At 45.5% G+C, this 25,725-nt stretch overlaps 1 protein-coding gene across 2 annotated transcripts in view; it reads left to right on the top strand.

Annotated features, from left to right (window-relative positions):
- Window positions 1–25,725, top strand: part of LOC121452801 (IQCJ-SCHIP1 readthrough transcript protein) — a 642,993-nt gene that overhangs the window by 501,066 nt on the left and 116,202 nt on the right. The window contains exons 1-2 of one of the 2 annotated variants that reach the window (XM_041659064.1): window positions 5,818–5,960; window positions 6,162–6,845. In XM_041659064.1, the coding sequence (XP_041514998.1) occupies window positions 6,180–6,845 (666 nt within the window). In that variant the 5' untranslated portion in view covers window positions 5,818–5,960; window positions 6,162–6,179. Of the gene's footprint in view, window positions 1–5,817; window positions 5,961–6,161; window positions 6,846–25,725 lie in introns of those variants that run through there. The other variant, XM_041659063.1, reaches the window with a different exon arrangement.

Genomic DNA, 25,725 nt, shown 5'->3' with positions numbered 1-25,725 from the left:
AGGAGCAAACGCACAATGTCAGGTTTCCCTAGCCAGTTTCTCTATCTGCTGGGTTATCTCATGCTGGCCCCAGAGGTGAGTTTTAAATGATTTTTTTTTTCTGTTAAAGTATAGCACTGTCAATTTGTGTGTGTGGGGGGGGATATAATCTTAGATATACTGAGGCCCCATCTCCAAAATGTCTACACAGATAGGATAGTTAAGTGAAAACTGACTCCCTGTGGAGGTTCCACGCACCCAAGTGGTTCTGCCTGCTGAGCAGACATGTACTTTGGTTTTAGATTAGTGCAGGAAATGAACGTGATAAGGAAGGTGATAAAAAGACCGTGAGACATTTCTGCATGCCATTTCCCATCTTTTCTAGATGAAATCCATAGGGTCTTTTTTAGACGGGAAGAAGCGTATTTACTTCTAGTGAACCAATCCCTGCTATTTGTCAGATGAATGTCCACCCTCTTTCCTCTACAAACTGCGGTCATAAAGTTGTTGAGAGACTGGGCTGGAAGCAAGGCCCAGATGTTCTACATCTCGGACACTTCGCCCTACAGGGCTGTTTACTGTCCCCACAGCAACACACAGGTGATGAAACAGAGGAACATCTGCGTCCTGTGTGTGACTCGCATGGAATTCACGCAGTAAAGATGAAACACAGACCCTTTGCGAGCCACCTCGTCGGCGTTATTCACGCCACAACGTAAAGAAGCTTCCGTGTCAGGGCTAATCATTTCAGAATCAGCATGTAGGTCTTACAAACAGTTCTTTTCCTCTCTACTCATGCTCCTTACGACTCATGTCAATCATATCCTTGCTTAGATGTTGACCCCCACAAATTAAAATCCTGGAAGCAGGACTAATTCTGAGGGGCATGACCATTCCAGTTCCTCTGTTGGGGTATGAATCCAGTTTATCATCCCTGACAAATGAGCACCTTAAGCTGACCTTGGGTGGCTTCCTCCTTAAAGAATTTGTTTAGGAGAAGGGAGGAATTTCACACACATAGCCAACAGCAACATGGTATTTCCTTTTCTGAAGTGTCTACACTCTTCCTTAAAAACATTTTTTTTATTTATTTGTATGAGTGTTTTGCCTCCATGTATGTGTGTGTTGAGCATGCCATGCTCTTGGAGGCCAGAGTGGGTGTCTGGAGTTAAAGAGCCTGTGAGCAATCATGTGGATGCTGGAAAGGGAATCCAGGGTTTCTGCAAGACCAGAAAATACTCTTAACCCCTGAGCCATCCTTCCAGCCCCTACACTCCTCCTTTTACAACTCAATCTCCTAATTTGCTGAATATTGCTGAGTTTAGCAGAGGCCAAGAACTGCGCCTGCCAACTGCCTTAGACACAGACACCAACACTGCCCTCTGAGCCTTTCCAAGTAGGAGGTCAAGAACTAGATTGAGGTTGCTACAAGGCAACCCTTTCTGAGATTTTTTTCCCCCTAGTAAATTGATCCTCGTGGGACCAAGAGCTACTGAGTTTGTAGATTAGGGAATAAGAATTCTAAATCCAAACTACCCAGTGTCAAGTTCTGGCTCAGCCAGTCTGTGACATTGGGCAAATTACAAACCACTGCCCTTAGCCGGGCGGCAGTGGTACGTGCCTTTATCCCAGCACTCGGGAGGCAGAGGGAGGTGGATCTCTGTGAGTTAGAGGCCAGCCTGGTGTACAAGAGCTAGTTCCAGGACAGGCTCCACAGGTACAGAGAAATCCTGTCTTGAAAAACTAACTAAAATAAAATAACAAATCACTGTCCTTCATCTCTTCACATGCAAATGAGTAGGAAAATAGTTTCCTCATAGAAATTTTGAGGATCAAATGAGTTAGAAAGTGTTAACATCTCCAACAACAAATATCTATTAAGCTTTTATTCTTTTCACAGCCTGTCCATGGGGTTCAGAGTATTTTCTTGGCCACACTGTGACCTCCTCCCACTTAAGGATCTTAAAGTCACTATACCACAGTACAAAGATATAACTAGAACAAGATTGTTGAGACTAGGCCTAAAATTTGGAACTGGAGTGGTTGAAGTCAGGGATGATCCTAAAGACCTGAAACTCCCCAGCTTCCACCTGAGCCTGAGTCTCTGTCCCCACCACCCCATTTCAGATGTTCTTGGGAATCGAACTCAGGGCATCTGGGACGCTAGATCAGCCTTCTAACTACTGGGCTACACCTCCAGCATCCTCGAATAGGGTTTTCACCAAGTAGGAGTTCATGAAATTTACACTTGTTTTTATACAGATCTGTGACCTGAGTTTTAACATTATATGTGATTCTTACTGTGAGGCTTGAGAAGTGAAGTTATTAAACGGCAACATTGACCGTGTGTGCCATCCTGCAGTGAACACCCTGGGCTCAGGAAAATGTCCTCTGATCCAGGTGAACAGGAAGAATCAGTCAAACCATCCAGGAAGTGACATGCTGGCTTAGACTCACCCTGAATAAAAATTGTCAAAAGAAGTTGGAAGCGATGATGAAGCAGATTCGGTTCCGTTGTTGAGTTTTGATAGTCAGAGAGGGATCTTAGAAAGGTTACTCTTTTTTTGCTTATCAAGACCAGGTTCTTCTGTGTAGCTTGGGAGCTTGTCCGGGAACTCACTCTGTAGACCAGGCTGTCCTTGAACTGCCTCTGCCTCCCAAGTGCTGGGATTAAAGGCATGCACCACCAGCGCCCAGCTAGGAAGGCTACTCTCGGCTGCATCCTTCGGGTGAGGGCAATGGGTGTGATGAGAAACTGACTCTTCATTTGCAGACCTGACAACATCGTATTAGTGGGGAAGGTTCTGAAAGTAGAGCTCTCTCTCTCTCTCTCTCTCTCTCTCTCTCTCTTGATCTACATCTCTGGTGTCTGGGAAGAGCTCCCTAAAGAGGAAGACAAGACTTTTCAACCACCTTGCAAATCATTTCTCTATCCTGCTGGACCTAGCTGCTCACTACTGCAGCCTTGAAGTTGGCAGGCCTTCCTGTTTCCAAAGCGGGAGGGTTCTTGGCAGGAGGCGGCAGGCTGGAGACAGAATGGTAACTGGGTTGGCCAAGCACCTTCCCTGTCGGCTGGAGGAAAAGGAAACTGGGTACTTCCCATCTGATCCAGATTATCTGGTCTGAAAAATAATATGAAAGTACAGATAATTCCCAGATGTTTAGAGTTGGCTTTGACATGCCAAGCATTCTTGGCAGTGCAGTTACCTTGCCAAATGTTTCATTTAGGTTTTATTTTACATTTCCTGATCGCAGACCATCTGAGCAGTCGGGGAGTAAGTGCGCCAGCTGTGTGGGTGGGTGGGTGGCTCCTGAGGTTTAAAACCTGGACTGTCACTCTAATGTTCCTGTCACCCCAAGTGATCAATATTTGTCTGCTTGCATCTGCCATGTATGATGCATACGTGTGTGGTGTCTGCATGTGTGTACACATGTACACACAGGCGTACCTGCCTGTGTAGGAATGTGTGAGGCCAGAGGTTGACATCAGGATGACTTCCTGTTACTTCACCCTATTTGTTTAGTTAGTTAGTGGGTTATTTTGAGACAGGGTCTCTCTCTGAGCCTGGGGCTTGCAGTTTGGGGTAGCCTGATTCTCAATATCAGGGATCTGCATGTCTCCACCTCCCCCACACCCAGCCAACCCCAGAATGCTGGGGTTGCAGATAGCACCCAGATCCTGGCTTTTACAGAAAGCACTTGACTCACTGAGCCATTTCTCCGGCCCTCTAGGTAGCTTTTCTGACCGCAGCTCTGTCATGTCACGTGATCTTCACACGTGCCCGCGTACATCACAGAATACGGAACCTCCTCCATACTCCTCAGCGGCAGCCAGCACTCCACCGCAACCTCACAGCAAACTGTATTTGGGGCACCATGCAGGCTGTTGTTAATGTGAATTGTATTTTGTTTTTCCAGACAGGGTTTCTCTGTAGCTTTGGAGCCTGTCCTGGAACTACTAGCCTCTTGTAGTCCAGGCTAGCCTTGAACTCACAGAGGTCCGCCTGCCTCTGCCTGCGAGTGCTGGGATTAAAGGCGAGCGCCACCACTGCCCAGTGTGAACTGTATTTTAAGTCATAGCCAGTCCCTCTTGACTGGCCAGATGAGAAGGCCTCTTTTCCTGTTATTCACAGGATCGCTGCTTCCAGACAAGTTAAAAGGTTTGCTTACATTTCCTGGCCAGGGGCTTACCTGCGGAGAGGAAATCTCTGAGACAAAGGGTCTCAGCACCAAGTCCCCAGGAGAGCCTTGGCGGGCAGGGTGGCAGCCACTCCCAACCAAAGAATTTCAAGCATTCTTTTGCTCCTCTATTTGGAAGGTGCCAAGCAAGGGTGGGGGTTTGGTCGAGACTAGCCCTGCTGGAATAAATTAGTTACAGGCCTAAATCTGAAAGTTCAGGGAAACTGGTCTTCTCCATTCCGTTGTAGAGTTAAGCATTCTTCCCGCCGATCTGCTGAGGAGGGCATTTCCTAATTCACTTCTTACAGGGCAAGGCTGTTCAGAGGAAATTTTTAATCCTTAAAAGGTATTCTGCAGTCCACCTACGTTTTCCGAGAAAATATTTTCACATCAACCCTCTTCCTAAAGAGAAGGGTTGGCAAATTCAGGTATTCCGTGTGTGGTTCTGAGAAATTCCCTATAGATTTTCTTTGATTCAATTTCTTGAAGGGGGAAAAAAAAATCAAGGAAGCAAAGCCAGCCAATGTGCCGGGGGCACCACCACTCAAGACCTCCCTTCTTTCTCCTTTTCGGTCCTCTGGATTCCTTAGGTCGGAAGGGATGTTTGGCCCCCACCTTCAGGACAGATCTCCACCCCATTTCCCGACCCCCAGGGCAGATAACAGCCCCCCCCCCCCCCCACACACACACACACGCTCCCGCCCCTGTAGCCACACACACACCTCGCTGAGGTCATCCTTAGTGTCGCTGGGAAGGGGAAGGAAACGTGAGCGAAAGCAACAGGTTCCACCCACTGCCTGAACTTGGAAGTGGATACCAGGGGCGGTGAAGGGAGAGGAAGCAGCAAGGGGGAGGAAGGTGGAAAGGAAATGATGGGCTTGATCGCTGGGCACCGGTCACTTGAGCTCCCAAACGGTTTGTGTTTTTGCTTGTGAGGGTGACAGGAGGGCCTTTCCAGGGTCACTTGGGGACTTCCGCGTGGATTGGGAGGCATCGGACCCGCGCGGCCCTCCAGGACGTTTCGGCTGGGTAAAGAACCCAGCGAAGAGGCCTTGAGGTGCGTTCGGGCACACAGCGCGCTCCCCAGGGCGCGGCCCTCACACTCGGCGAGGTCTGCAAGCCTAGCGCCCGGCAGTCTCGGTCCGCCGCCCTCCGGCCTTTCCGAGCTCTCCTAGCGGGCCTCTAGCTCCAGGCTCCAGCGGGGAAAACCGGGCGAGCGGACAGCGCCGCACCCCGCCGCCTCTGGGCATGCTCCGTGGCGGGACCGGCTCAGCCGCCGCCGCCGGGAGGGCGCGTCCTCCCTCCCCCAGGGCGGCGGCGCCTGCAGCGACTATCGCTGCACCCCGGCCCCGCACACCTTTGGTGGTGGTAGCTGAGGGGTGCCATCTCTCCGGGCGTGGGCCGAGAGCGCCCCCCGTGCCCATCCTTCCCGAGAGAGACCGGCCGAGGAGGCGCGCAGGCGGGATGCGCCCTGCGACTACTGCGGTGCCTTAGAAAGTAAAGCTGAGCTCGCCCGGCGCGGGGCTGCTAGCCGGTGCCGGGAGGGGGCGGGGCGGGGCGGGGCTAGGTGGGGGGTGGTCCCAGTGCCCCGGCGAGGTGCGAAATCAGTTTCTTCCTCCCTCTTCTCGGGTCCCGCCCCCGGGGAATCAGAATTTAGTGGGAAAGTGTCTGGGAGAATCCTTGGGGCGGAGTGCTAGGGCGCTTCTGGCGCAAAATGGTTAACACCAAGTCCGCGCGCGCCCCTGGGCTATGAGGGTGAAAAGTGCGCGCCCGTGGCTGCGCACCCCTTTGCTAATTTGCGGGTTAGTTACCCGGAGGAAGTCAACTTGTGTGGGGAGGGGTGGGGGCAGCTCAGGCTGCTGCTGGCTCCCGCCCAGGCCTCTTAGGGCGCTCGCACCTCGCGGCAGGCGGGAGCCGCGCGCGCGGAGGTCGGGGCGGGCAGCGGGCGGCCGGAGCAGGCTCGACCGGGCCACTCACTCTCTCTCTCTGCCTCCTCCCCCCAGGATTACCGAGAGGATGGGATGGATCTAGGCAGTGACGCCGGCAGCAGCAGCAGCAGCCGCGCCAGCTCACAGTCCAACTCCACCAAAGTGACCCCTTGCTCCGAGTGCAAATCCTCATCGTCGCCGGGGGGCAGCCTGGACTTGGTGTCTGCTCTGGAGGACTATGAAGAGCCCTTCCCGGTCTACCAGAAGAAGGTGATTGATGAGTGGGCTCCGGAGGAGGACGGGGAGGAGGAGGAAGAGGAGGACGATCGAGGGTATCGGGATGACCGCTGTCCGGCCCGGGAGCCCGGGGACGTGAGCGCCAGGATCTGCAGCAGCGGAGGCGGGAGCAAGAGCGCCACCACCACCATGCCGTCCCCGATGCCTAACGGCAACCTCCATCCTCACGACCCCCAAGACCTCAGGCACAATGGCAACGTGGTTGTGGCCGGCCGGCCGAGCACCTCTCGGGCTCCCCGCCGAGCCATCCAGAAGACCCAGCCTCCCGGGAGCCGGCGCGGAGGCCGAGGCCGGGCAACTGGGGGGCTCTGCGTTCAGCCTCCGGACGGCGGGACGTGCGTCCCAGAAGAGCCCCCTGTGCCCCCGATGGACTGGGAGGCGTTGGAGAAGCATCTGGCCGGGCTGCAGTTCCGGGAGCAGGAGGTGCGAAACCAGGGTCAGGCGAGGACCAACTCCACCTCTGTAAGTTGGCCCGGGTGCGTGCCCACGCGCGCACACCCGCGTATACACCTCGCGCGCAGCCCACACGCCCCTTCTCCGCGCTCCCGCCGGTGGTGGCCCCATTCATCCTTTCCCAAGGGTGGGGGCTGGGCCGGAGAGCCTGCCTCCTGTTCCCCTGGGGTACGCTTGCTCTCTGTGAGCTGTCTGGGTTTACAGGATGGGCGGAGAAAAGGGAGGGGCAGCCAGAGGGCAGCGGAAAGTCGGGCTAGAGGAACCCGCGACTCATTTTTGATGGAACTACTTATGGAGACTAGGTTGTGAGTCACTTGCCTGAAAATAAATCTAGGGAGATTTCCTCGCCGAAGAAAAGTCCCTGCGGGGGCTGTTTCACACTGTAATAGTTGTGACTTTGTCCATCCTGGTGGGTCTTCCTGCGTTGCCACTCACGTCTCGCCCTTAGCCAGGCTATGCCTGTGCACGCCTGTGCACATGCACTCGCCTGCCCACACCTCAGATCTGGCAACCGGGTGTGTTCCATCCCGGCTCCTGGATTCGGATGGATTATAGGCCCTCCTGACTTTCTTCCATGAAACCTGAGCGATTGCTGACCTGGAGGAACCGGGTGAATTGAACTGCCAGAATGAGGGAGGGGGTCGTTGCCTCTGTTGCCTGACTCACTCCCTGTCGGCGAATCCCTTCTTGTTTTGATAAAAGAACCACTTAGAGTTCCTTACCGGAGGCTACAGCCTCAATTCAGGAAAAGCCAGACAGGGAGGGGTGCCGGCGTGGAGGGGAAGGAGGGAGAGAAGGAGGGCTGCATCTATAATAAGCTCAGGCAGGTTTGTACTTGTCTCAATATCGTTTTTTTTCTTTGCCCCTGAGAGGCGAGCAGATAAATGACTCAAAAGGAGAACATCACGAATGTAGCTCCCCCTTTTTATCACTGTTTGAGGTAAAGCAACAGTTGTAATTTGAAATCATTAGTGATAGCCCTAAACAGGGCTGAAGGGCACAGTTTCAAGGAGCTGCTTTCTGTGTGTGGCAGCTGTGTGGCAGTGCGGGCAAATGCTTGCCTCGCAGGTGTAATCTGGCTACTCAGTCTCCGGGGCTTCTGGAAATTGGGTGTATGCACTTTTGACCTCAGGGGTGAGGTGGTAACTGGGGTTTCACAGAGCAATTGGCAGTTTCTGTCAGTCAGGGCCCTTGGTTGACAGAGCCTATTGGTGAGTGTCCCTCGAGAGATTACCTATTAAATTAATCATCGCGGCTCTTTATACGTTTACCACGTCTCAGTAACAGACGTGGAATCTTTCCATTACAGACACTGCCGTTTCTAGTCTGGGCAATGGGAAACATCCTTTCCCCATTACACTCTCAGAGAGTGCAGATAAGCAGTTACACAGCTGTAACTGGGCTGAGATTCTGGTAAGTGAGATACGAAGACTGTCTGCCCTCTAGGAACGTGACATTTGAAGGCTTCCCTGACAGGTTCTCATCCCAGGGCCCGCACATTCTCTTGTTATTGTGGCTTCGTTATTGGACCACCTTTAAGACCTCAGCTATCCTCTCACCATATCAACACTGTGGAGTTTCTTCCTCCTAATTTCTCATAGATGCCCAGGCCCCCGGCTCTCCTAAAAATGTAGGCTCTTGCTAATTTTAGAAGTTAACTCATTTTTGTTTTTATTTTTAAAGAAGTTCCCCCATATATTTTATGTATTATACATTATCTATATTTTATATAATATATCCCCATATATACATACATATATGTGTGCCACAGTTCACTTGCAAAGGTCAGAGAAAAACCTTTGGGAGTCTGTTCTCTCTCCATGTGGACCCTGAGGATTAAGCGGTGGACCTAAGGCTTGGTGATGCCTCAACCCGGCGAGCCATCTCACATTCTGGTTTTGGCTTGTGGTTGAATAAAGTTATTACTGCATGTTTGCTTAGAATGGCACTCTGAAACTAAGTTATCTGTGAAATCACCTTAATGCTTAGAAGCGTTGTATGCAGATATACACAACCACAGAAAGCTCGGTGGTCTCTGTGACTTGTGTGTGCACTGTGTTATTAGCTAAAGTTGTTACTGTGGGTCCCTGTTATAAGAGTTTTATTTATTTATTTATTAAAGATTTCTGCCTCCTTCCCGCCACCGCCTCCCATTTCCCTCCCCCTCCCCCGATGAAGTCCCCCTCCCTCATCAGCTCGAAGAGCAATCAGGGTTCCCTGACCTGTGGGAAGTCCAGGGACCACCCACTTTCATCCAGGTCTAGTAAGGTGAGCGTCCAAACTGCCTAGGCTCCCACAAAGCCAGTACGTGCAGTAGGATCAAAAACCCATTGCCATTGTTCTTGAGTTCTCAGTAGTCCTCATTGTCTGCTATGTTCAGCGAGTCCGGTTTTATCCCAGGCTTTTTCAGACCCAGGCCAGCTGGCCTTAGTGGGTTCCCGATAGAACATCCCCCTTGTCTCAGTGTTAGAGTTTTTAAAACACCACTTACAGCCTGTTTAGCAGTGCCTGGAGTCAGCAACCATGAGTGTAGGAACCTAAGAACAGCAAGTAATTGATGTAGAAGACCTACCTTGAAGGAGATGATCTAATGACATATCTCTAAGCAGGAGGCAATGCAGGAGTCATTTGAAGTCTTTTCCAGTGATGTTGCGGGAGGTCCTCCCACTCCTCCAGCCTATCACCGCTGAGATACCAGCCCATCGGTGATAGGCTGGAGGAGTGGGAGGGCCTCCCGCAACACAGTGACACACTTACTTTGGCCAAGGCTACACCTCCTGATCCTCTCTAAACAGGTGGTACCATCTGGGAAGCAACTATTCAAATGCCCAAGATTTATGGGGGGGGCATCTCATTCAAATGATCACAGCCATCATGTGGGTGCTGGGGACTGAACCCAGGTCCTCTGGATTTTTGAATTAGGTTGTTAGGTAGCCCAGGCTTGCTGTACGAGGCTCCTTGAGTAACAGAAACTGGCCTTGATATCATGTTGCTCTTGAGTCTGGTTCCCTGGTGATCACAGGTGTGTACCTCTGTGCCATGGTGCCTGGGACAGTGCCTAGGATATTTGAGGTTCTCATCTAGCCAGTGAAGTATGTATGTATGTATGTATATATTTAGGTTTTTCAAGACAGGGTTTCTCTGTAGCTTTGAAGCCTGTCCTGGAACTCGCTTTTATAGACCAGGCTGTCCTCGAACTCATAGAGATCCGCCTGCCTCTGCCTCCCAAGTGCTGGGATTAAAGGCATGCACCACCACCTCCCGGCCCCGAAAAAAGTATTTATAGCAACCATAAATCTCAGATCTTAACCAAAGCCCTCACCTTACAGTTGAGGCCCTGAGTGCCTGAGGTTCCAATGAGAAACCTGTTAAAGTTTTTTTTTTCTTTTTAATCTTTCCTTCCCACACAGGAGCAACACTCCCCCCACCCCCTTTACTTAAAATCCTTCAAAATTGGAAGGATGGAGTGTCTCCCCTCCCTGAAATAGCTTAAAGAAGTTCTTAGTGACGAGACCTCGCTTGTATTTCCTCAGCAGTAACAGAAGTGCGCTGAGACTAGCCAAGCCCTCTACTTTCAAGTCTCCTCTCACAGGCGGGGTTTGGTTTGGTTTTCTGACACAGTGTTGGGCTCTTTGCCAAACTACATAGTAATGGAATCCATGGGTCCCTTCTCCTGGTCTCATGTTTCTTCTGCTTCCTTCAGCACCAAAGGAAGACTGAGGTCGCAGAAGAGGCTTGAATTTTAATATTAGAGTTCCCTGACACAAGGAAGAGTTAGGGCCAGGTTTAATACAAAATATGTTCATCTGGAATGTAAGAAAGACCCCAAACTGACCTTTATTTGTAAAGTCCAGGACATTTGTCCCCCCCCCCCTTGATGCTGATGGAGGACTGTGAGCCAGGCTGCCATAGAGCCTCTGGGGTCATAACTGGAGAAGCCCTGGGTCACTCTGATGGAAATAGGCTGATGACGGACTCCTACTAGCTTCTTAGGTGGAGACTCCACAGATCTCCATCGTCTCTGGTGGTCCAGCCCCAGCAGCAAGTTTCAAGTATCCTGCAGCCATACCTCCTCCAGTGGCTCACCTCACCTTGTGCTTGTCCTACGTGAGGAACCCCAGGAGACCCACCTTGCAATCACCTCTACCGTGACAGCGCTGTCCCCAGCTGCGCTGGACCTGCTGGAGGACCTGTCTTCCCTCCAGAATGAACTAGTTCTTGACGAACTTGAGCAGAGGGCCAAATGCAGGCTAAAGATAGTTCTGGAGATTGGTGGTTGAGCCTTGATTCTCGAAGTTGGTGTTCGTCTTAAATGTTTATCCCCCTGCCTGTTTTTCTTCTGGAGAACTGTTGCAGACAGTCCTGAGGGAAGCAGAAACTTCACCTTCCCTCTCCTGGCAGCCTTCTCCGTGCAGTGGGCATGCAGGCCTCCTCTGGCATCTGTCTCTGGACTTTAGTACTGCCCACTGATTTCCTTATTCAGGGAACTTTCTAGACCCTTTACTAAGTGAGATAGTGGAAGGACCCACCGCCTTAGTGTCTTCCTTTTCAAATGGAAAATACTTTCATTTGCTTTCTTGAGAGTTTTGTCATGAAGATGTTCATCCTTTGGTGTATGTGATCTTTTATGTGTAGCCTGTCTCTAGAAGCTTTGCTGCCCCTCCCCACCCCCACCATCACCTTGTATATTCTCTAAAAACAGATATATTAGGCTGGGCATTTGGCTCAGTAAAACCAGATAGGTAGTTCCTGCTTGTAATCTCGGCATTCCCACAGTGGGATAGGAGGCAGAGCCAGGAGAATAGTGGGAAGCATGTAGGCCAACTAGCATGGAACACACAGTGGCGAACAAGAGAGAGGTGGTCTCAAACAAGGCTGGAAGTGAAGACCGACATGGAGGTTATCCTTTGACTGCTTCCTCCACACCATCACGTGTGCCCATACTCATTCACACACCCATCACCCTTGCCCTATACACATAGCAGCCTGACCCATGGATAAAATCAATTACATGTATTTACAATGTAATGTGATGTTCTCTATAGTACTTGCATGACTTTTGACACAGCTGTGAAACCACCATCAAAATGAAGGCATTGAGTCCAACGCCCCCAAGAGTTGTTTTGTGTCCCTTTGTATTCCCCCGTCTTCTCCCTTGGTAATCTTTGGCTTGATTTTTCTACTGTAAGTTGACTTACGTTTTCAGATATGCCTGCTCCTTTAGTCATCCGGTGATGGGCACTTGGATGGGTTCTAGGTTTTAGCTGTTGTATGTAAATTGTCTATGGCCAGTTGCCCATAAATCTTTATGTGAACCTGCGTTCCATTTCCTCTGGATAGAACTGCGAGAGTAAGACTGGACCATACGGTAGGCAGGCCTGTGCTCGACTTCTTGAGAAGCCGCCTTGACTCTAAAATATTTTGCATTTTAGTTATCTATTGATTTGCTTGTTTATTTTCTCTCCCTCTCTCCCCCCTCTCTGTCTCCCTCTCTCTTTCTGTGTACACATGCACATGTCTGGGTGTGTGTGTGTACCACCGTATGGTACCAGAGGTTGAAGTCAGGTCATCAGGCTTGGTGGCAAGTGCTCTTACCTACAGAGCCATCTCCGCGAGCCACTGCTGTGACTCCTAGACCACTGGCTAGAGCTTTGGCTCCCCTTCCTAGCAGCACGTCTGTCATTCGAATTCTTGGATTTCCCAGGACATCTCCGTCCAGGTTACTGGTAGCAAAGACATCATCCATTACATCCATCCAACTCACTCCGTTATTGTTCCAAAGAAGAGAGGTGTCAGTTTTAAATTAGGTCCGGTTGAGACCTCACCTTTTGTTTGTTTGTTTTGTTTTTTTGTTTATTTGTTTCTCGAGACAGGGTTTCTCTGAGTATCCCTGGCTGTCCTGGAACTCACCCTGTAGACCAGGCTGGCCTCGAACTCGCAGAGATCTGCCTGCCAGAGTTCTTGGATTGAAGGCGCACACCCCCACGACTGGTGACCCATCCTTTTAAAGTGCAGTTTTGTTATATTGTCGTGCCCTCGTCAGGTGTATTTTCCTCATTTAATGAGAAGTTAAGAATTATGTTAATTGTCACATTAATTGAAAGTGAACTCTCTGATGAGGTTACTTCTAAAGTACTTAGAAATAATTTGTCTTTTTATTTGTTTATACTATTAGCTAGTAGCAAACTTTAAATTACCTACATCTCTCCCTAGAATAGTGCTAATTGCCAGTTATAGTCAACGTATTGTTCTGTAAGAATTACAACCTAGTTATTCTGCACAGTGCTACAGAAGTCACTGAATGGCTGAGTAGTTCTTCTCTTACTTACTTGGGCTGTGGTTAAACTGCATGAATTCCTGTTTTGTAGGCTGAATTAAAATCCCTTATTAGTCCTACAAAATATAGGAAGGTTTAGATGTAAAGTTAGCTGATCATGCAGTCTGAAGCTTAATAACATTGGAAACTTACAAGTATCGTTTCTATCAGAGAACACACTATGTAACAACGGTGGTAAAGGTTGGTTTGTTTTTTCATTCTGGTATTAGAAATTATGAGGGCTAATTGCATCCTATAGCTAAACAATTTACCTTGAAATATCTAGTACCACAGTCAAACTTTCTTTGCCTGCTTGGCTAATGTGTGCTAATTCTTAAGAGCACAGAGGCTGATCTCTGTGTCGGCATAAACTAACACTTCAAGGAGCTGGTGGCCCAGTGAAAAGGGTGCATGCCGCCAAGCCTGATGATCTGAATTTGATCTCCTGGAAGGAGAGAACCCATGGACCCACACAACGCATGCAACATACACATCATATACACACGTACCCACACATAGCAATAGTAACAAAAAGAAAATATGTATGTATGTATAAACTCTATGTACGTATATACTCATATATAAGGATATATATATATATATATATGTATGTATATACTCATACAGTCCTGGTTGTCCTAGAACTCACTGTTTAGACCAAACTGACCTCAAACTTGGAGATGCTCCTGCCTCTGCCTCCGGAGTGCTAACATCAAAGGTGCGTGGTGCCACACACAGCTTGAAAAAAAATGTTTTTTTAAGACTTCGAAGAAAAATGATTTGGCTTTAAACATATCATCTTGCCAGAACTGAAGTTCAGCTCTGTTGTAGGGCCCTGCTCAAGGCCTTGAGTTTGATATCTAACATTAGTTGTAGGGTCCTTGTCTAATTGTGCTCGAGGCTCTGGGTTCGATACCTAACAGTGAAGTAACGAAATAGATTTAAGGAATACCCAAAGTGAGTAACTTTTTTAATAAAATAATTTTATTAGTTCTTTGAGAATTTCGTACAATGTATTTTGATCGTATTCACATGCACCCTAGTTTTGTGATTTATTTATTTATTTATTCATTCATTCATTTATATATAACCATTGAGTGTAATTTGGAGCATCTACTGCTTCACCTACTAGGGAGGGTCTCACCCTTAAAGAAAACTGGTCCTCTCTTCCTCAGCAGCCCTTATCTGCCCAGAGTCCTCAGTTAGGTATGTGGCTCCTGAGTTCCCTGCTAGAATTCTCACTGGCTTCATTCTGTGTACTGTGGTCCTGTGGAGGCCACGAGAGCTGCTGTGAGCTCACAAGTGGAGCACGCTAGTCACGTCCAAAGGACACCGTCTCTCTCTGGCCCTTCCCAGCCTCTGACTTTTACCATCTTTCTGGCCCCTCTTTCTCTGTGATCCCTGAGCCTTTGGAGGGGGTGGAATCCAGGTGTCCCACATGTGGCTGCACACTCTCCACGACGCTATGCACTTTGTCCAGTTGCGAGTTTCTATATTAACCACAGTGCATGCTATTAATATAATAGGTGAGCAATTATTTAAAAAAATAAAAATATATCAACTCTCTGTGTGTGTACAGTGTGTGTGTGTGCATGTGTGCATATGTGTGTATGTGTGTTGCAGAAGGGCCCTTTGAACTGTCGTAACTGGATTAATAGGTTCGTGTGTAACAGTCTTTAAAACCTCCGAAGGAAAATGTTTATCTGAAATCCGGACGCAGATGTATGCTATCATAACCATCTGATACAAGCTCACCACTGGCATACCATCACCGCCCCTGCCTGGCTCCGCCCTCTATAACTCATCTAACTGCAGATCTCACCTGGGGTTCCTTACTGGACATGCTTGGGAAGCCTCAGACCTGGAGGCATTTGCTTACTCAGTGGCAAGTCCATAGGCTCACACCAGCCTCCAACAGGGCTCTTTGAAATCCGACCCACCTCTGCCTGGTCAGCTGAGCCCTGAGCAGCCCCTCTCCCCCTGGACTTCTGGGGTGATTCAAGGGCCAGTTGTAAATTTGTATTCTACATAGGCACCATTCACTACTACCCGAGCCATAACGGGCTTCCAGGTTTTCATTTTCATATTTGATTCCATGCTAAATCCCCAAATTGGACAAATTCAGGGTTCCCACTTTAAGAGGGAAAAGGGAGGGCCAGAGTAAAAGGCCATCCTTAAACTTAGAGGACAATTTAGGCTCCAGTCAGGTCCCAGAACTTGGCTGAATCCTTGTGACTGACCACGTTCAGATCAGACCTCCTTAGGCTCTGCCTCTGGTCCCCAGCTTTCAACCTAGCCACTGTTGTCTTCCATCTGTGGTTGTGTTTGGCTGTTATCTTCTTACAGGTGTGTCTCTTATCTACACAGGTGTTCTAGTCCACCCCACCCCACTCTTCCACTTTTGTAAACACACAGAGCAGGGGGTCCCAGAATTCCCTGGAGAGCAGATGCCTGGTGATCCCTAGCTATCTAGTTGGATGTCTGGTGCTCCCTGGCTATCTGGTTGGTTGATTAGTGTATTTGGTACCATACTTATGTCTCGCTTCTTTAATTTTTTCAAAGCTGAAAGATATCATGAACTCTCTTATTAATGCTAATAGCCATAATTCCGTTATTATTCCTTAAAACTTTGCTCAAACTGTGTGCTATTGCATTTGCATATTAAAACAGAAGTTTGCACTCCTGGGCCCTGGGCCCTGAGGACTTGCGTGATTTCACTTGCTGAATTATGAAATTTAGTCCTGGGTAAATTAAGAGAAGCTTCGGCAGCTGTTGGGCCTCAGAACTATGATTCTGGAGCCCCTAGGACTGGAACATTCTTGACTCTTGGCTACTGCAAGTCTGTTGGAGACCTGACTTCTGGGGTGATTCAAGGGCCAGTTGTAAATTTGAGCCTTCTCAATAGGAAAGTAAGATTTTCGAGGGAGAGGCCCCCTCAGCAACCCTCTCCCTCTCTGAAGGTGGAAATGGACTATGTTCACCACAGACTAGTCCAGGCCTGACCATCCTCCAGACACCAGAAGGCTGACAGCCCTAATGGAGTGATCTCTGTGGCTCATTCTGTAAATGGAGCTAGTTTGTTCCAGGTAGATCAGAGGTTCTCTGTTGCGGGAGGTCCTCCCACTCCTCCAGCCTATCACCGCTGAGGTACCAGCCCACTGGGGCGTGGTTTCTCTCCCTTTAAAAAAGCGGCCACTTCCCTCTTCTCTCTCTCTTCACTTCCTGCTCCGCCTGCGACTAGACTCCTTTCCTGGTTGCGAAGAGGGCTGTTGCCTGGGACAGTGATCTGTAAGTTTTTTCCCCTTTAAATAAATACCACCCTAATAATCATAACCCCGAATTGGTGTGGCATTGTTTGTGACTTACGCCTTCATTTTGGCGCCCAACATTTGGTTTTAGAACCTCTCCTTTCCCCACTCGCAGCCGCGAGTTCGGCTTGGCGGCCCCAAGTTCGGCTTGGCGGCTGCGGGCTTGGCGGGTGCAAGTTCAGCTTGGCGGCCGCAGGCTTGGCGGGCTCTAGTTCGGCTTGGCGGGAGCCCTCCCCTTCCACAGCCGCCAGCGGCCTTGGACTCCCCACGTGGATTTAAACTCCACAGGCCCGCATAGTCTCTGGCCGCGTGGTTTGCTCTTTTCTGAGTCATTTTTAAATCTCCCTTGCAAGTACAGCTCTTAAGTGGCACGAACCAGAGCACGTGGTTGCTGAAAGCTGCAACCCCTCAGGGTGACTTGTTCCGTCTCAGGAATTGATTTAATTAGATTTATTTTGTTGAGAAACTTGCATTTTCCAGTTTTTAACATCTACTAAGGCACTGAAACAGGACCATGTTTTCACCGCGACTCTGCAACAGCGCCACCTGCTGGATAATAGGTAATATTGCAGTTTTTGTTTCTAACGCAAATTTTACTGCTTTGTTTTCACTAATACAATGGATTAGTAAATTTATATTTACTAATACAATGAATTACATCATACAAGGCTTATATGATTATGGGGATACCTTAATTTGCTTGTTACTAGCCTTCAGTTTTCTTTTCCATATTCTATCATTAAGGAAGAATATGGCACTCCTAAGAATGATAGAATCTTTACGAACTAATAATGAACAACTAATTGACAGGATTAAAATTATTGAAAATCAGAGGTTATCTGAACAAGTGGATACTATGACAGACAAAATTGATTCCATATCCAAGGGTATTAGAAAGTTACCTGAAAGGGTTCAGGCTGTTGAATTTGACGTTCAGACTTTATCACAAAGTTTTGATAAGGTAACAGACAGAATGTACCTCCAAGATGGGAATCTACATGATATACAAGAAAAGTTTAAGGAGGACATGTTATCTTTGAAGGAAAAAATTAAAGCTTTGGAATCACAGGTGCAGAATGGGGACCAAAAAATTGATACCTCAGTGAAATCACTGGAAATATATACAGGTCAGGAGATTCAGGATTTAAGAGAGACAATGATAAAAAGATTTGAAAAGATTGGGGAAATTATTGCAGCTGGTGAACAGAGTAAGGAGGCACAAGGACAGGATACAAGGCCTCCACCAGCTATTAGAACTGGCTTACCCAGGGTTCTAGCGACATACCCTATACTTAATTCTGAAAAAGCATCAACTTCTAAAGGCTCAAAGGGAGTCAGAGAAGCTAGATGGACGCCAATAGCAATGAATGATCTGAAAGAAATTAAGCAAGCTGTTGTTAATTTTGGCTTGCACAATGCATATGTAAAGGAAATGATAAGGACTTGGGCTTCTAATGCTAGAGCTACTCCCCATGATTTCCATCAGTTAGTGTCTGCAGTTTTAGATAATGGACCTTCCTTGATGTTCGGAATTTATTTCAGAGAAGAATCCAAACATATGGAACAGCAAGGAAGAGCAAAAGGTATTGAGGTTTCCCAAGATCAAATTCTTGGTGCAGGAGAATATGCTGATCCACAGGTCCAAGCTCTTTATGACGATGAAGTACTGTGTCTATGTCACCAAGCAGCCTTAAATGCTTGGAATAGGATACAAGATCCAGCAAAAAGGGTTGAATCATATACCAGAATTAGGCAGGGACAGAGAGAACCCTTTATTGACTTTTTGCAAAGATTAATTAAGGCTCTGGACATAGGGGTAACAGACCCAGAAGCTAGACGAATACTTCTTGAATCTCTAGCTTTTGAGAATGCAAACATAGAATGCAAAAAGATAATTGGGCCTTTAAAGTCTAGATCAGCACCTATGGATGAATGGATTCAGCATACGATGAATGTTGAGACGTTTAGCTATAATGATGAATCTTGGGTAGGAGAAGCGATTTCCAAAGCAATGAGGAGACATCAAACTGCCAGGTGTTTTAATTGTGGTAAATTAGGACATTTGCAAAGGAATTGCAGGCAAAGAATTTCTAGGAATAATATCTCTTCTGGGAATGACAAAAATAGGAGACCTCGGCCTTCAGGTATATGTAGGAGATGCGGTAAAGGCAGGCATTGGTCCAACGAATGTAGGTCAACAACAGACAGACGGGGCAATCCGATATCATCGGGAAACTCCTTGGGGGGCCTCTCGCAGGCCCCCAAGCCAACAGTGGCCCAGTCATTCCCAGTCACAGTGGAGAACGTGCCTCACCAAGAAAATTAAAAGCTCCAATTTCTGCTGTAAAAAGTAATACTGGTCTAAATGAAGAATTACGTGTGGAGGATGAGTCAAAAAACCCAATAGGACAGAGTAAACGTATATTTTGGCAGACTTCTATTAATGATCAAAGACCAAAGCTAAGAGTCTGTATAAATGGCACTTTTATTGAAGGCTTATTAGACACAGGTGCGGATGTAAGTATCATTACCCCAGAATCTTGGCATCCGAATTGGCCTCTTCAAGAGGTAGATGTTCAGTTCCTAGGAATTGGAACCCTATCTCGTGTAAAACAAAGCACAAGATGGGTTGAATGCATAGGGCCCGAAGGGCAAATAGGAAGACTAAGGCCATATATAGCCAATATTGCCATAAATTTATGGGGCCGTGACCTGCTACAGCAATGGAATACCCAGATTAACATTCCTGTATTTCCAGGAACTCATAATTCTGGGAAGGATATGATGAGGTATTATGGAAAAAGGTCACCAGCCATTCAGGCTGTACAAGAACATACAGCAAATACCAAACCTTTAGAGGTACCAACGGCCCTACCTTTAAAATGGCTAACTGAGAAGCCAATATGGACCAAACAATGGCCTCTAGCTGAAGATAAACTACAGGCATTGGAACAGCTGGTGCAAGAGCAACTAGATGCTCACCATATTGAAGAATCAACCAGCCCTTGGAATTCTCCTGTGTTTGTTGTAAAAAAGAAATCTGGTAAATGGAGAATGGTGACAGATCTAAGAGCTGTCAACAAAGTAATTCAACCTATGGGCCCACTACAATCTGGAATTCCTTTGCCTTCTCTGTTACCAAAAGGATGGCCTCTTATAGTTATTGATTTGAAAGATTGTTTTTTCACTATACCGTTACAAGAAAAGGATAGAGAAAAATTTGCCTTCACAGTGCCTACTTATAATAATTCTCAGCCTAATAGGAGATATCAGTGGACTGTCCTCCCACAGGGTATGCTCAATAGTCCTACACTGTGCCAATATTTTGTAAGTAAGCCATTGGAAATAATTCGTAAACAATTCCCCAAGTCCATCATTTATCATTACATGGATGACATCTTATTATCTGATTCAAATAAAGATACTTTAGAAAGGATGTTTGAAGAAGTAAAGAAAGTCTTGCCTAGGTGGGGATTACAAATTGCCCCTGAAAAGATTCAAAGAGGAAATTCTATTAATTACCTAGGTTACAGAATAGGGTTAGAGAAAATTAAAACGCAAAAGGCACAAATTAGGAGAGACCGGTTAAAGACTCTTAATGACTTCCAAAGATTGTTAGGAGACATTTCCAGTCTACGACCAGCTGTTGGGATAACACCTGATCTAATAGTTCATTTAAACAAAACCTTAGATGGTGATAAAGATTTGAATAGTCCAAGAGAACTGACAGCTGAAGCAGAAAAGGAACTGACAATGATTGAGGAAAAATTACAGGAGGCACATGTGGATAGGGTGAACCCAAATCTTAGCTGCATCCTAGTCATATTGCCTTCCAGAATTTCTCCTACAGGGATTCTAATGCAGAGGGAAGATATTATTTTAGAGTGGATATTTATACCTAATAAACCAAGTAAAAAATTAAAAACTTATGTGGAAAAGGTCTCTGAATTAATTATAAAAGGTAAGCTGAGACTTCGTCAACTAGCAGGTATAGACCCAGCAGAAATTATAGTGCCTTTTACTACTGAAGAAATAAAAAAGTTATGGGAAGACAATGAACCGTGGCAAAGAGCTTGTGCTAACTTTTTGGGAGAAATTAATAGCAACTATCCCAAAAGTGATAGACTTAATCTCATAAAAAGAACTTCTTGGATTCTTCCTAGAATTGTACGTGATGCTCCAATAACTGGAGCCCGTACGTTCTATACTGATGCAAATAAATCAGGGAAAGCAGGTTACAAGTCAGATGAATTGAGTAAGGTGGAACAAAGCCCTTATAATTCTGTCCAGAAGGCAGAATTATATGCCATTCTTATGGTGCTAAGGGATTTTAAAGAACCTCTTAATATAGTTACAGATTCACAATATGCAGAAAGAGTTATCTTGCATATTGAAACCGCTGAATTTATACCAGATGACACAGAGTTGACTTCATTGTTTATCCAGGTACAAGACATAATCAGGAACAGGCTTTGTCCGATGTACATAACACACATCCGGTCCCATACAGGTCTGCCTGGTCCTCTAGCCCAAGGCAATGCTGAGATTGATCAATTATTGATTGGAAGTGTGTTGCAGGCCTCGGAATTTCATAAGAAGCATCATGTCAATAGTAAAGGCCTAAAGAAAGAATTTTCCATTACTTGGCAACAAGCTAAGGACATTATAAAGAGATGCCCTACTTGTTCTTTCTATAATCAAACACCGTTGCCTGCAGGGAGTAACCCAAAGGGTACTAAGAGAAATGAAATCTGGCAGATGGATGTGTTCCACTTTATGGAATTTGGTAAATTAAAATATGTACACCACACCATAGACACGTATTCAGGTTTTCAATGGGCTACTGCCCTGAGCTCAGAAAAGGCTGATTCAGTAATCACACATTTATTGGAAGTTATGGCCATCATGGGTATACCTGCGCAAATAAAGACAGATAATGGTCCAGCATATGTATCTAAGAAAATGAAACGCTTTTTTGATTATTATAATATAAAACACATTACAGGTATACCAAATAATCCTACAGGTCAGGCAGTTATAGAAAGATCAAATCGTACTATAAAGGATATGCTGAACAAACAGAAAGGGACTGAAAATACCCCCAGAAATAGATTACATAATGCTTTATTAACCTTGAATTTTCTTAACGCTAATGAGAAAGGAACGACAGCAGCAGAAAGACATTGGATAATGGAAAAGTCTGCTGAACTAAATCAACCGATTTATTTCAAAGATGTGCTGACCTCTCAGTGGAAGCCAGGAGATGTGCTACGTTGGGGAAGGGGTTTTGCTCTTGTTTCCACAGGAGAAGAAAAATTGTGGATACCATCAAAATTAATAAAGTTTCGATTTGAAGAGGAGAAACCTCTTGGAAAGGAGAAATGACAACTCATCCACAACGATGATATTCATACAGGTGGTAAGAAAAACATATAGAATGGGGGCAGGGTTCTGTTCTTATCTCCACAGGAAAACACTCATCTTTGAGAAATTCAAGGGACCCTGGATGTTTGGATACTGACAGATGGAAAAATACCTGCCCAATAGGAAATATCAAGACAACTGAATGGATTGTGTAAGTAATATTAAACCATATTTCTAAATTTATAAAGCTGGTTTTGAAGTTGGACTCTGGCTCAGTCCCTCTCCAATTCCAAGCCTGTTAGTAAGAGAAAAACCCAGAGTTTCTGGAGTTTCTGTCTCATGTCAAGAGCCATGATATGGGACAGAAAGAAATATGAGTTTAGAAAACATCTTTGCTTTTCTTCATATCTATCATACTTTTCATTGAATATATCTATCATGTCTTTCATTGAATATATATATATGTCTATATATGTCTATATGATTAATGTTTAAGTTTTTCATAATGAACAATGAGTTTTTCCTGAAGTGACATTTGAAGTTTCCAGGAAGAAGATGGGGCCCCATAACAACAACTCCACCTGGTTGATATGACGTCATGATACTGATAGCGCTACTACAAGACCTGCTTTTGGTACCAGCTGCACAAGACAGTTCCAACTTGGTTAGCTGAAATGGTGCACATCTTATACAACATTTTGGCCAGACCTGCACAAAATACTCAGAGACTATTGGCAATTTTAAAAGACATTGATCTTGAAATTTAACCATCATTTCACTTTCACAGGATCCCCCCAGAAAGAACGTCGCCCCCATGACAGCTGGAAGTAATTCTAGAGGACGACGTCCCCTTTCCCAATAAAACTTGCCCTTGGGTTTAGGGACATCATTTAGGGGTCGATTATAATTAGTATACGATTGAGGGTTGGGGGAGGAATTTTATACGCTCAGGGATCATTTTGAAAGAAAAAAAAGAGGGATGATGGGATAATAGATTTGTAATTGTGAGTTACTGTTTTTAGACAAATACATTGCTATAGATTCTTGTATATTGATACAAAGTTAAATTATATTGACTATTGTACGCATGCATGTTTCTACCTCTGTTTAAAACATTTTTTTATGTATTGACATATATTGTATTGATATATATATATATGTATTGTATATATTTACCATATTGCAGTGTACATTTCTACCTCTGATTAAGATACTTATATAATGATTGTGTATTGATATATATTTACCTACTGCAATGTATATTTGTACATTGTTTATATTTGGAGGTCATTGTCCTCATTTGTTTCACAGTCGTTTATTGTCTTAGTCTTTAAGTTAGATAGATATTGAGAATTATATAGACTAATAGTCATCTAAGTTTGTCATTTATAATAGACTAATCAGGTTCTTTAGATATATAGAGATTATACTCAGTATAGATAGATAATCTTCAACTTCTTCAAAGAGCTGTAGAAAATGGCCTTTAATCTAACTCAGAGTTTTGTGGTAGTGAGACACAATTGCTCCTGGCAACACCACTCTATTCCCGAGAGAATGTTGAGCACCAAAGACACTCCACCTGGAGCCTTTCTTTTTGGCAGAACTGGCGTTTGGGCAAAGAAATGCCCATACCTCAACAACTGACAAAGATACAGAGCATGCATCAATGGATAAAACAGGACTGTCATATCCTGCCAAGACAGGGTAAGATAGTTTTGAAAAGTTGCTTGCCTTAGAAAATGGTATGTCAGTTATGTTAGGCCTTAGCCAAAGTTGGTTGCTTCAACGCTGCTAATGTGACTTTGGGTGATTGCCCAGGTAGCTAGTTGTCTCTGTAATTTGTTGCATGTTTTGGAAGTTGTTCTACTGAACTTCCTAATTACCCAGGTAACATTATTTCCCTTCTCAGATCTTCGATGGGGTTGAAGACTATATAAATGTAGTTACTTTCTCTCATGACTTGGCCAAGTTATTTATTATACAAGACCTAAGCTAGTTAGAATAGGATATTTGTACTTATTGTATATAATTTCATAGTAGGTTTAGAACTCTCTTATTTAAACAAAAGGGGGAGGTGTTGCGGGAGGTCCTCCCACTCCTCCAGCCTATCACCGCTGAGGTACCAGCCCACTGGGGCGTGGTTTCTCTCCCTTTAAAAAAGCGGCCACTTCCCTCTTCTCTCTCTCTTCACTTCCTGCTCCGCCTGCGACTAGACTCCTTTCCTGGTTGCGAAGAGGGCTGTTGCCTGGGACAGTGATCTGTAAGTTTTTTCCCCTTTAAATAAATACCACCCTAATAATCATAACCCCGAATTGGTGTGGCATTGTTTGTGACTTACGCCTTCAGTTCTCAATCTTCCTAATGCTACAACCCTTTAATACAGGTCCCCATATTGTGGTGACCTCAACCATAAAATTATTTCGTTGCTACGTTGTAACTGCAACTTTGCTACTGTTATGAACTGTAATGAAAATATCTGATATGCAACTCCCTTCCAAAGGGATCGTGACCCACAGATTGAGATCCACTGATTTAGTTTTTTTTAATTTTTTTATTGTTTTTATTGAGCTATACATTTTTCTTTGTTCTCCTCCCTTCCTCCCCTATCCCTTCTACCCACTCCCATGATCCCCACCCTCCCAATTTACTCAGGAGATCTTGTCTTTTTCTACTTCCCATGTAGTTTTGATCCAGGTATGTCTCTCTTAGGGTCTTCATTGTTGTCTAGGTTCTCTGGGATTGTGATTTGTAGGCTGGTTTTCTTTGCTTTATGTCTAAAAGCCACTTACGAGTGAGTACATATAATGTTTGTCTTTCTGGGTCTGGGTTACCTCACTCAATATGATATTTTCAAGATCTATCCATTTGCCTGCAAAATTCAAGATGTCATTTTTTTTTTTTCTGCTGTGTCTCCATGGTGTTAATGTACCACATTTTCCTTATCCATTCTTTGGTCAAGGGGCATTTAGGTTGTTTCCAGGTTCTGGCTATGACAAACAAAGCTGCTATGAACATAGTTGAGCACATGCCCTTGTGACATGATTGAGCATCCTTTGGATATATACCTGAAAGTGGTATTTCTGGGTCCTGAGAAAGGTTATTTCCTAATTTTCTGAGAAATCGCCACACTAACATCCAAAGGGGCTGTACCACCTTACATTCCCACTAGCAGTGCAGGAGTGTTCCCTTTACCCCACATCCTCTCCAGTATAAGTTGTCATCGGTCTTTTTGATCTTGGTTGTTCTTACAAGTGTAAGATGGAATCTCAGTGTTGTTTTGATTTTCATTTCTCTGATAACTAAGGATGTTGAGCATTTCCTTAAGTGCCTTTCAGCCATTTTAGATTCCTCTGTTGAGAGTTCTCTGTTTAGGTCTATACTCCATTTTTTTTTTAGGTCTATACTTCATTTTGTTGTTGTTGTTGTTCTTTTGATGACCAATTTCTTAAGTTCTTTGTATATTTTAGAGATCTGTCTGATGTAGGCTGTTGTTTTGTCTCGTTGACCATGTCCTTTGCTTTACAGAAGCTTTTAAGTTTCAGGAGGTCTCATTTATTAATTGTTTCTCTCAGTCTGTGCTGCTGGGGTTATATTTAGGAAGTGGTCTCCTGTGCCAATGCGTTCAAGTATACTTCCCACTTTCCTTCTATGAGGTTTAGTGTGGTTGATTTTATGTTGAGATATTTGATTCATTTGGACTAGAGTTTTGTGTATGATGATAGATATGGATCTCTTTTCATTCTTTTACATGTTGGTATCCAGTTGTTCCAGCACCATTTGTTAAATATGCTTTTTTTTCGATTTTTATATTTTTTGCTTCTTTGTCAAAAATCAAGTGTTCGTAGGTTTAATATCCAGGTCTTTGATTTGGTTCCATTGGTCCTCCTGTCTGGTTTTATGC

Source organism: Microtus oregoni, unplaced genomic scaffold (assembly GCF_018167655.1).
Source record: "Microtus oregoni isolate MIOR12 unplaced genomic scaffold, Mior012 000010F_ref0000083, whole genome shotgun sequence".
Lineage (NCBI taxonomy): Eukaryota > Metazoa > Chordata > Mammalia > Rodentia > Cricetidae > Microtus > Microtus oregoni.
Note: the sequence above shows the minus strand (reverse complement) of the source record. Positions and strands in the feature narration are given on the sequence as shown.